The 12284-nt window shown below is 46.7% G+C and overlaps 1 protein-coding gene across 1 annotated transcript in view; it reads left to right on the forward strand.

The window, feature by feature from the left end:
• The first annotated feature begins 4006 nt into the window (after nt 1-4006).
• PGPEP1L (pyroglutamyl-peptidase I like) overlaps nt 4007-12284 on the forward strand; it is a 48547-nt gene continuing 40269 nt past the window's right edge. Inside the window, exons 1-2 of the mRNA XM_073012908.1 lie at nt 4007-4286; nt 11359-11411. Coding sequence (XP_072869009.1) covers nt 4253-4286; nt 11359-11411 — 87 coding nt within the window. The 5' untranslated portion in view covers nt 4007-4252. The remainder of the gene's footprint in view (nt 4287-11358; nt 11412-12284) is intronic.

Here is a 12284-nt window from a genome sequence, read left to right on the forward strand (position 1 = left end):
ATAAGGTCACCGTATCAGCAGCCATATCATGTTCCCTATAAGAGAAATATTCAAGTGAAAGATTTTCCAAATGACAGCTCACAGCCCTAATTTAACCATTGCCCGTTTTTGTACAGCCTGAGAGATAAGAATAGTTTCTACACTTGTAAATAGCTGAAAAAATCCAAAGACACAAAATCCATGACACATTGGCATTAAATTCAAAATTCAGCATCCATAAATAATAATTGGAATGCAGTCATACCCATTTACTTACATGTTATCTATTGCTGCTTTCACGCCACAACAGCCAAGTTGCAACTGGCCCACAAAGCCTACAGCGTGGGCCGGGTATAGTGGCTCACGCCTGTAATACCAGCACTTTAGGAGGCTAAGGCAAGCAGATCACTTGAGGTTAGGAGTTTGAGACCAGCCTGGCCAGCATGGTGAAATCCTGTCTCTACTAAAATTAGCCGGGTGTGGTGGTGCACACCTGTAATCCCAGCTACTCAGGAGGCTGAGGCATGAGAATTGCTTGAACCGGGAGGCGGAGGTTGTGGTGAACCGAGACTGCACCACTGCACTCCAGCTTGGGCCACAGAGTGAGACCTTGTCTCAAAAAAAAAAAAAAAAAAAAAAAGCAAAAGCCTACTACATTTATTCATTTATTTTCTGGCCCTTTTCAGAAATCGTGTGCTGGCTGGCCCCTGCTGGGGTACAAAGCTGCAGAGGCAGAGGTGTAGGGGAGGGTGAGTTCTGAATGCTGCCTTGGTAAAGTGATATTATTGGAGGATCCTGTAGTGCTTTGACAAGAAGCAATTTGGCTATGGATTGTGTTTTACAGTAGAGCTAAGTCGCTTATCTGGAAACAGTGATGTTAGACATAGAGAAAGACTTACATTGTCATTATTTTGGAAATCACAAGTGCTTCTTGCTGATTGATTTATTTTCTCCCCACCTCCCAAAGGAATTTGACCAGTTTGATTAAATTTCATTTACGTCAAGCGTACAAAATGTGTTGTTAGAGCTGTTTGTGTCAGAGACAGTAAACAAACCCCTTTAATCATTTTTCTTGCTAGAGCAGGAAGTCACCACTTGCCAATGAGAAATTTAAAACAAATCCCAAAAAGTTCTGAGTTTAGTTCAGCACGTGAAATAGTTTAGGTCTTGGGATCTTGTAATCTTGGCAACTCCCATTTGCGGTCCCTAGTGAGAACACTTGTGAACTGTTGCTTACTTTTCGGTTCACTAAGAGGGTCGCACCTTGCCCTCTTAATCCTAGAGTCCAATCTGATGACAAACATTTTCCTCTCGGGAATCCAGCTTGTAAGGAAGATCACTGTGCTTTCTGTTAAATAAAACAGCTCCATTTAGTTCCCTTATTCGTTCTCAGGCTTACTGTATTTCATCGGCCTGAAGACTGTGTTTGACATCAATTATTAGAGACCATTTGTTTTTACAACGGAAAAAGAAAGAAAAGTGCAGATGTTGAACCTCAAAATCCATACTTTTTGGAGCTATTTTCATTCCAGAATGTAGGACTATGCTGGGAGTTTCTTGTGTGGGGAGAGGGGAGGTGAATGAATACACAAATAGACATATCGCTGTGACTAAGTAAAATATTTTATATCTGTTGTTTTCTTTTTCTATTAATTTCAAAATTAGAGAAAGTTTCAGAACAGAAAAATAATAAGTGAATTACAGGAAAGTGAAAACTCCAGGACACATTCCAGTTTAGTTAAAATAAGAGTAGCTCATGTCAAATCAAAAAAATAGTAATGATGAAAATTTCAGCTTTGTTATCAGAAAAGTAGTATGGTTAAAGACGGGCAGTCTTAGCACTTAGGGAGTCTGCTTAAACACGAGTTCCCATTCCCAGACCTCATCGGTGAATGTTGATAGTAGAGTTGGACCCTAGCAGCAACCAACTTCACAAATGTGGGCATTTCTGGCTGGGCGTGGTGGCTCATGTCTGTAATCACAGCACTTTGGGAGGCTGAGGCAGGTGGATCATGAGGTCAGGAGTTCAAGACCAGCCTGGCCAAGATGGTCAAACCTGTCTCTACTAAAAATACAAAAAATAGCCAGGAGTGGTGGCAGGTGCCTATAACCCCAGCTACTTGGGAGGCTGAGGCAGAGAATTGCTTGAACCTGGGAGGCAGAGGTTGCAGTGAGCCAAGATCACGCCACTGCACTCCAGCCTGGGCAACAGAACTAGACTACATCTCAAAAACAAACAAACAAACAAAAACACCAAATGTGGGCATTTCTTAATGGCCCAATCTCTTCCTTTAACAGTGCAGGGGAAGCCAAGCCCCCATGATGGAACTAGGTGAGTGATAGGAGCCAGGAGAACTGTTCACCAGAGGAGGTCGAGACCAAGTCCACAAGTGCCTCAGGGAATGTGAGAAACTGGGTAACTTCTGTGAAATAAGGCAAGTCCAAAGTCCTCTGCATCCCACTCAACACAAGGTGGGCCCCAGCTTCTCAGGGCAGGGAGTGGGAGACCAGTGGGAGCAAATGGCACTTCCCACCTGTTCTTGGCTGTAAAAAAGCCTGCAGCCCACACCAGGAGCCAATTAAAGGGAACTGAGCCTGGTTCAGAATCCCAGAAAGCCATCAAGTGGGGTCTAATCCCTGGAGGTGATCCCAATTAAAAGGGAGCGCTTTATATCAGGAGGACAATTCAGAAGATGCAGCCACGTGGTCCTGCTGTCACACTGAGCTTTCTAGAGGCCGCATGGTGCTTGAGAGGCTCTGCCTGCTTCCCTGAAGGGAGCTTCTCCTACCCAGGCCTAGATGGGAACAGATAATTGTGGCTCTTCTTCCTCTTACTATACAGTTTTTGAAAAATAGTATTTTTACTTAAGAAAAAAAAATTTTTAAGAATATTTTTAGAGACAGGGTATCGCTTTGTCACCCAGGGTGGGGTGCAGAGGTGCAGTCATGCTTGACTGGGCTCAAGTGATCCTCCCGCCTCAGCCTCCCAAGTAGCCAGGACTACGGGCACACACCACTTTTTTAAAAATTTAATTGACGCAGTCTTGCCATGTTGCCTAGGTTGATCTTGAACTTCTGGCTTCAAGCTATCCTCCCACCTTGGCCTCTCAAAACGCTGAAATTAAAGGCATGAGCCAGTGCACCTGGCCAAAAGTTTGTTCTGTTTTGTTTTGTTTTTGATAGTATTCTCTGAAAGATCAAGATGTTGTATAACAGCTTCTTCAGTAGAGGGGATAGCCCCAAATGTTAGTTTTTTCAGTTATTCTGACACAAAAAGGGGAGGACTGTCTGCAGAACCAGGTGGCATGCCACGGCTGTGGCTCACTGTCAGTGGCACATTTAAGGAGTCCAGCAGAGTGTCAAGCAAGCACTTTTCCCAGGTAGAACGCAGGGTGGTGAGCGCAGAGCTACCAAGCCTGCACAGACACTAACTAGGTGGCAAGCCTCTGTCCCTCAGGGCTGATGAAGCTGGGGACAGTGCCTGGGGCACAGAAAGAATCCATACATGATCCGGTGCTGTGATCCTCGTTTCCCAAAACAGGAAACCTGAGCACAGAGGTTAACTTCCCTGAGGACCCACAGCAGCAGAGATTTCAATCAATATTTTAAAGGCAGGTGCGGTAAGATTCATCTATGGTTTTGTTTTCTTTCTTTTTCTTTTCTTCTTCCTCTTTTTTTTTTCTTCTGCTCACATCTCACATATTTTGTGGAATGAGTTTCCAGAGCAATCAAATTTTACCAAATCACAATGGCCAAATACAACGAGGGGCTCTGGCAGGGAGCGGGGATTACTAAAGAGGATCTAAATAAAGATCTAAATAAACGACTTGTAGGGTAGCCCACAGTGCCCAGGACGGTACCCCTTTGAGCACGTTCTACCCGTCCCAGACACCCCTCCATCCCAGGCAAACCGGGACAGCTGGTGGCCAAACCCTTAGCTCACCTTTGAACCATCCCGAACAACAAACTGACCCACACCCAAATGTCCAGAAGGTCCCTGCTGGCGCTCCGACCCGCTGTCCTGAGCTGGATCATTCTGCTTTGAAAGGGCATCGCCTTATCACCCTCCCCCAGATCCTTGGCCTTTCGGGGCCCAGAACGCTACGGAAGCCCGGCGGCCAGGAGGGGTTGGGCTCCCGCTCCATAGCGGCTCCCCTCCCCACGCCAGCACGCGGCCAGGCGGAGGAAACGCCGGAGCTCAGAGAACGCAGAGCCCGGCCACTGGGCAGCCGCCTGACCCAGGAAGCACAGAGCGAGCTCCCACTTCGTCTTCATGGATTCCCAGCCCAGCTGCGTGGTGGTGACTGGTAAGACTATATAATTTTTTTCTCTCCTATTTGTTGTTGCTTTTAGCCTGGCCCTGGAATGCGCACTGGCTTGATCTTGGGTCTTAAACAGTTCCCTGAGGGGAAAAAAGAGTGGCAACTGGTGGTGCTAATAATTCCAGATGGAAACGAACTTCCTGCTGTGCCCCATTAATGAACAGTCAGGAACACAGGCATTTCTGCTTCTGTGGTTCATTCGCTTCAAATAACTCTTGAGTGGCACGAAGGAAGGTGCCGCTGGTGGCTTAGGCTCAGACCTTGCCCTTCAACCCAGCAGGGAGGAAGCTGAGGCTGGTACCTGCTTTCCCTGAGTGGGGCCTGAGGCACGTGAGGTATCCCTTGGGGGTGCAGGCTCATAGCAAGGCAGAGGAATCTGTAGGCCCAGAAGCCACAGGGCCCTCACAAGGCTTGCAAGCCCCTCTACAACGGCCACCCGCAAAGGAACACACAGGCCCCGCTCCCAGAGTGAGAGCTTCCATTTCTCAGGGAGCTCTGAAGCACCCTATGAGAGCCACTAGCTGGAGACCCTGAGCCCCAGAAGGTCAACTTGGAAGGAATGGTGGCTGCTCACTTCTGCAAACACCAGTACATCCAAAGTCACCCCCACCCACATGTGCCTCACCAAGTTAGCATCCCAGCGGGACCCTGGGGGTCTGATCTTCACAAAGCTCTTTATTTTTATTTTTATTAATTTTTTTTTTTTTGAGACAGAGTCTCACTCTATCACTAGGCTGGAGTGCAGTGGCCCAATCTCGGCTCACTGCAACCTCCGCCTCCCGGGTTCAAGTGATTCTCCTGCCTCAGCCTCCCGAGTAGCTGGGACCACAGACACCCACCACCACGTTCGGCTAATTTTTGTATTTTTAGTAGAGACCGGTTTTCACCATATTGGCCAGGATGGTTCGATCTCTTGACCTCATGATCTGCCCGCCTCAGCCTCCCAAAGTGCTGGGACTACAGGCATGAGCCACCGTGCCTGGCCCTATTTTTATTTTTGTTTTTTTAATTTTTCTGAGACGGTCTCCCTCTATTGTCCAGGCTGGAGTGCAGTGACTCAGTCATAGCTCACCGCAGCCTCAAACTCCTGGGCTCAAGTAATCCTCCCACCTCAGCCTCTGGAGTAGCTGGGACAACAGGCACTTACTACCACATCCCATAATGTATTTTATTTTAGTTTTTAGTAGAAACAGGGTTTTCCTGTATTCCCCAGACTGGTGTCTTAACTCTCTGGCTGAAGTGATCCTCACGCCTTGGCCTCCCAAAATGCTGGAATTATAGGCATGAGCCATCGTGTCCAGCCTTCATTTTTAGTTAGACACATTTGGCCAGTTTTAAGTTTTCTGAATTGTGTTGGATGAAGAGACAGGGTTTCCTGGATGAATGGGAAATTGAAAGTTGTGTCGCTTAATTTTTTCAGACTGTAATTCAAACTCCTGTTGACTTTCTGACAAAAAGAAAGTTATTTGGGAAACCTTTTATCTCCCTTGCTCTTATTTGTGTTATTTTGGTTCTGGAGATTGAATGGTTCAAATTACTCTTGAATTCCTAAGGAAACTGTACTCCTCTACATGCAGTGCTTGTCATGAATGAAATACGGACATTGAAGCACCATCTTAGAACCACACTGACTCCTGCCTTTGTCTTGTCAGCCTGTGGTTTGCTGGCAAACTGGAGATTGTTTGATGAAGTAGCTGATAATCAGCCGCGATTTGAGAATGCCCGCTGGATTCCAGAGCATGGCCTTCCTGTGTTAGAAATGCTTTGAGCTGCCAGGGGCAGTCTCTTCATTTAATTGGATTTGCTTCGTGTGTAAATCTCACCAAGACAATTGGCATGTAGACAGATGGTGGGAGAACCAGGGCTCTGATAAATTGCTTCGAGATCAAGGTGTTCAGACTGGCACCAACAATAACAAGAGTGAGAAAACATGCATCCCTCCCATGGGCCTCTCAGAATGCTAAGAGATTTCTCCGGCTCCTTTTGCAAGTTCCACTGGGGGGCCGACCAAGTTTAAAGTGAGGTTTGACCCTGCAACACAAGAGCTTCAAACCTTCACTTGCAGAGTTGATTTTTCTAATTTAAAACAGATAAGAGATGTCATATTTGCTGATAAAAATATGATTCTAAAGCAGAATGTGATTTTTGCATTTTTATTATCCCAGGAGGTACCTGGCTTCTCAGTGCTTTTTTTTCTTAATCTCACCATTTTCTATACCTGCTTTTTTTTTTTTTTTTCCTGGCTGTTTCCAGAGGCAGCTGAAGTCTTATTTATTCTAAAGGATTTGGTCAAATCAGAGGACACCATGGGCTTTTTGGGACGTCCTGTCCAAAACTTTTTCATTCCCTGAGAAAGTTTTTACCCCCTCGTGAGTCAACCCTGTTTGTGGGTCCAGACCCCGCTGTTCAGGAATTGCAAAGGCATAATTCAAGTTTCTCTCCAGAACTGGTTCCTACTCTAAAGGCCTGAGGTCCAGGGAGCTGGGTTTTCAGAGACTGACATTTAATCACAGCCCTTTCCTCATCTAAGAATTTGAATGAACTGAGAAATGTGTCACAGGAATCAGAGATGGAACAAAACCTCAGCTGTGCTCCAGGATAAAGCTGAGTTAGAGAATTCCACTTGTATCTGCAGCCCACTTAATTGAGCACCCCACTCCGTCACAGGCATATCTGGCACTGGCTAGTCTCCCACACAGGAGGCCACACAGTTTTTAAAACTTTTTATTTTGAAATAAATATTCATAGGAATTTGCAAAGAAGTGTACAGAGAGGTCCCCTATGCCCTTTACCCAGCCTCTCCTGATATTGACATATTAACATTTTCAATGTAAAAGCCAGGATACTGACATTGGTGTAATTCAAAATTTGTATGTGCATGCAGGGTGTAGTTTCATCTCGTGTGTAGCTTCCTATAACCACCATCACAAGATACGTAGCAGTACCATCACCACAAAGCTCACTCGTGCTAGCTCTTTACAGCCACACCCACCCCCTTCCTCCCATCTCAAACACCTGGCAACCATTAGTCTGTTCTCCATCTGTATAATCATTTTATTTTACAAATATTTTATGTAGGCTGGGCACAATTGTGTCTGGAATTGGTGGGTTCTTGGTCTCGCTGACTTCAAGAATGAAGCTGCAGACCCTCATCGTGAGTGTTACAGTTCTTAAAGATGATGTGTCCACAGTTTGTTCCTTCAGATGTTCAGATGTGTCCGGAGTTTCTTCCTTCTGGTGGGTTCGTGGTCTCCATGGCTTCAGGAGTGAAGCTGCAGACCTTCATGGTGTTACAGCTCATAAAGGAAACATGGACCCACGGAGTAAGCAGCAACAAGATTTATTGCAAAGAACAAAGCTTCCATGGCAGGAAAGGAGACCCAAGCGGGTTGCCACTGCTGGCGCTGGCAGCCTGCTTTTATTCCCTTAGCTGGCTCCACCCATATCCTGCTGATTGGTTCATTTTACAGAGAGCTGATTGGCCCATTTTACAGAGAGCTGATTGGTCCGTTTTGATAGGGTGCTGATTGGTACATTTACAATCCTTTAGCTAGACGCAAAAGTTCTCCAAGTGCCCACTAGATTAGCTAGACACAGACCACCGGTGCCTTTACAAACCTTGAGCTAGACACAAAGTGCTGATTGGTGCATTTACAAACCTTTAGCTAGACAGGAAAGTTCTCCAAGTCCCCACCCCACTCAGGAGCCCAGCTGGTTTCCCCTAGTGGATCCCCAGCAGGGGCCACGGGGAGGGGGAGCTGCCTACCAGTCCCGCAGCTGCCCACGCGCACTCCTTAGCCCTTGGGCTCGGGCTGTGCGGGAGCCCACCGGTGTGGGGGCTCCGGCATGGTGGGGCTGCAGGTCGGGAGCCCTGCCCCACAGGGAGGCAGCTGAGGCCTGGCAAGAACTCAAGTGTGGTGCGGGGGCCGGCAGTGCTGGGGCGGCCGGCAGTGCTGGGGGTCCCAGCACACCCTCCACAACTGCTGGCCCAGGAGCTAAGCCCCTCGCACCTGCCGGCAGCTCCGCCTGCGGGCCACAGAGCTCGCGCCCACCCGTAACTCGCGCTGGCCCCGGAGCGTGGTGCGCAGCCGGGTTCCTGCCGGTGCCTCTTCCTCCACACCTCCTCGCAAGCAGAGGGAGCCGGCTTCGGACTCCTCCAGCCCAGAGAGGGGCTCCCACAGTGCAGCGGAGGGCTGAAGGGCTCCTCAAGTGCAGCCAGAGTGGGTGCTGAGGCCCAGGAGGCACTGAGAGCGAGTGGGGGCTGCTAGCACGTTGTCACCTCTCACAATGACTCACACCCGTAATCCCAGCACTTTGGGAGGTTGATAGGGGTGGATCGCCTGAGACCAGGAGTTCAAGGACAGCCTGGGCAATGTGGCAAAAATACAAAAAATTAACCAGATATGGTGGCATGCACCTGTGGTCCCAGCTACTCGGGAGGCTGGGGTGGAAGGATCACTTGAACCCAGGAGATTGAAGCTGCAGTGAGCTATGATCCTGGTACTGCATTCCAGCCTGCGTGACAGAGTGAGATCCTGTCTGTAAATAAAGAAAGAAAAATAGGGCCAGGTGCGATGGCTCATGCTATAATCCCAGCACTTTGAGAGGCTGAGTGGGGTCAGGAGTTCCAGGAGTTCCAGAACAGCCTGGCCAACATGGTGAAACCCCATCTCTACTAAAAATACAAAAATTAGCTGGGTGTGGTGGTGGGTGCCTGTAATCCCAGCTACTCAGGAGGCCGAGGCAGGAGAATTGCTTGAACCCGGGAGGCGGAGGTTGCAGTGAGCTGAGATTGCACCACTGCACTCCAGCCTGGGTGACAGGCAAGACTGTCTCAAAAAGGAAACAAGCAAAAATAAAGAAAAAAACACAAATATTATGTAAATGAAATCTGTAGTATATGTCCTGTTGAGATTGGTTCTTTTTCACTTGGCATAATTTCCTTAAGGTTCTCCAAGTTGTGTGTATCAATAGTCACTTCATTATAAAAAGTTTTTAAACTACCTCATTGAGATATAATCCACATGCTATACAATTTACCCATTTAAAGCGAGTAACAATCAGTGGCTCAGTATAGTCACAGAGTTACATGTTCATCACTACAGTCAATTTGAGAACATTTTCAGCACCCCAAAAAGAAACCCCACACGCCTTAGCTGTCACCACTCATGTGCCCCCACAACACACATACCCAGCTTCTGGCAACCACTAATGTCCTATAGATGTGCCTATTCTGACATTTCATATAAACGGAATCATTTTACGTGTAGTCCTTTGCATCTGGCTTCTGTCACTTAGCATGTTTTCAAGGTTGATCCACATGGTAGCATGTATCAGTACTTCGGTGCTTTTTATTGACAAATAATATTTCATTGTGTGCATTTTACCACATTTTGTTTGCTGTTCATCAGTTAATGGATATTTTGATGTTTCTACTTTTTTTTTTCACTGCTGAGTGTATTCCATGAGATGTGTGAACCATGATTTGTTTGACTGTTAACCCACTGAGTAACATTTGGGTAGTTTACAGCTTTGGTCTATTACAAATAAAGCTTCTATGAACATTTTTGTATATACTTCTGTATGAATATAAGTTTTCATTTCTCTGAGATAAATGTCCAGGAGTGCAAATGCTGGTACATCTACTTTCAATTAAAAAAAAAAAAAACAAACAAAATTGTCAAACTATTTCCCAGAGTGACAGTACCATTTTATATTCCCACCACCAATGTGTGAGTGACCTAGTTTCTCCTCATCCTTGTCAACATTTGGTGTTATCAGTCTTTCTATTTTAGCCACTTTGATAAGTGTGTGGTGACATCTCATCCAGATTTTAATATGTATTTATATGATAGCTTGTGATGTTGAACATCTTTTCATGTGCTTATTTGTCACCTGTATATCCTCATCAATGACATGTCTCTTCATGTGGTTTGCCCATCTGCTAATTGGACTGTTTAAGTTTCAAGAGTTCTTTATGTATTTTATATACAAAGCCTTGGTGAAATACATGATTTGCAACTGTTTTCTCCATCTGTAGCTTATCTCTTCCTCCTCTTAACAGGGTCTGTCACAGAGCAAAAGTTTTTAATTTTGATGGAATCCAGTTTGTTAATTATTCCTGTTACGCAGCCTGCTTTTGGTTTCAAATCTAAGAACTCTTTGCCTAGCCTTATAGCCTAAGATTTTCACCTTCCCCCAAAAAAAACTTATAGCTTTTTTTTTTTTTTTTTTTTTTTTTTCTGAAACAGAGTTTTGCTCTTTCACCCAGGCTGGAGTGAAGTGGTGCAATCTTAGCTCACTGCAACCTCTGCCTCCTGGGTTCAAGCGATTCTCCTGCCTCAGCCTTCCTAGTAGCTGGGATTATAGGTGCCCACCACTATACCTGGCTAATTTTTGTATATTTAGTAGAGACGGGGTTTCGCCATGTTGGCCAGGCTGGTCTCGAACTCCTGACCTCTGGTGATCCACCCACCTCGGCCTCCCAAAGTGCTGGGATTACAGGCATGAACCACCGTGCCCGGCTACTTTTGCTTTTTATATTTAAGTCCATTATTCATTTGGGTTAAGTTTTGTGTAAGGGGTGAGGCTTAGGATGAAGGGTTCAGTTTTTTGCCTGTTGTTGTCTGATTGTTCTAACACCATTTGTTGACAAACCTATCCCTCTTCCATTGAAACTGCTTTTGCACCTGTGTCAACAAACAACTGGGCGTATTCATGTGGGTCTATTTCAGGGTTCTCTACAAAACATGCTTTTTATTCAGACATTTGTGCACACAGGTTCTTAAGCCCTCCCAACTTGGCAGTGGGTCAGCTCCATGTTCTTTCTTTGCTCCCCAACAATGCCTCACAGATGAGGACTCTGAGAATGCTCCCAGGTTGGCACAGTTGCAGCCTCCATGGGAAAGGGGACGTGCAAAGATCCCTAGGGCCCAAGGTGGTTGGAGGAGCAGGAAGAGAGTCTTATGGGGTGGGGCCTGGTGCCTGAGAGCAGCCAGGAGTAGAGGCCCCAGTCCCAAGGTCTGGCTTGAGCAAACCTGGGCATGTTTGGTTTCAGGTTTTGGGCCCTTCCGGCAGCACTTGGTGAATTCCAGCTGGGAAGCAGTGAAGGTAAAAACCCTTGAAGCTCAAGACCCAGGAGCTCAGCGCCCAGTGAGTTTCTTCTGTGGCTGCTGAGAAACCCCCAGCTTGCAGGGCCCTCAGTAACCAGATCTGCAGGGGCAGGAGGAAAAACAAGTGCGTGGGCCCCTGGGAGAACAGCTTGTTTTTGGCTCTTGGGTTGTGACTTGACTGCCTCACACCCCTCCTGCCTCTGAAATAAAGAAAGGGGCCTAAAGGGACCCTCCTGGGAGGGATGGGGAGTGTCCCCAGAGCAGGTTCGCTGGCCCAGAGCTAGGTTTCTATTGTCTGCGTCCCGTCTGGCTGTGGGGCCCGGGAAAGTCATTTCCCCCAGCCTCAGCTTTCTCATTCATGAAATGAGGGAATAATAGAGCAGATGTTGCAGGGTTGTTCTGAGGATCCAAAGAGGTAAGTATGTAATGTAAAACCACTTTGTACAAGCAGCTATTTTAGCACCTGGGCACAGAGTAAGCACTTAATAAATGTCTATTGTCATAAACAGCATGCTTATTTGTAAGAAAGTAGCCAACTAGGACAAAGCACAACCTCAGACAGGCCTTGAGGAGGAAACTGCCTCTTCTCCTTGGGGCACTTGTCTGCTCTCTGTCCCCATACAACTGTCACTCAGGTGACACACCGCCAACTGCTTATTCACACTTGGCCATCAATTTCATGCCTCCGTTGGATCAAGGTGGGGTCTTTATTCTGAGTTTCTCAGTCAATTTGAAAATGCAGCAAAACCACTTGTACCATGCATTTGCAGCAGCTGTAGCATCGGTTTTCTAGGCTGTCAGTACAGATGCAGTCAAGGCAACTCTCAACTCTTGAGTTAGAATTTAGGTTTCTTTCAACCAGGAAAACGCT

Source organism: Chlorocebus sabaeus, chromosome 29 (assembly GCF_047675955.1).
Source record: "Chlorocebus sabaeus isolate Y175 chromosome 29, mChlSab1.0.hap1, whole genome shotgun sequence".
Taxonomy (NCBI): Eukaryota; Metazoa; Chordata; class Mammalia; order Primates; family Cercopithecidae; genus Chlorocebus; species Chlorocebus sabaeus.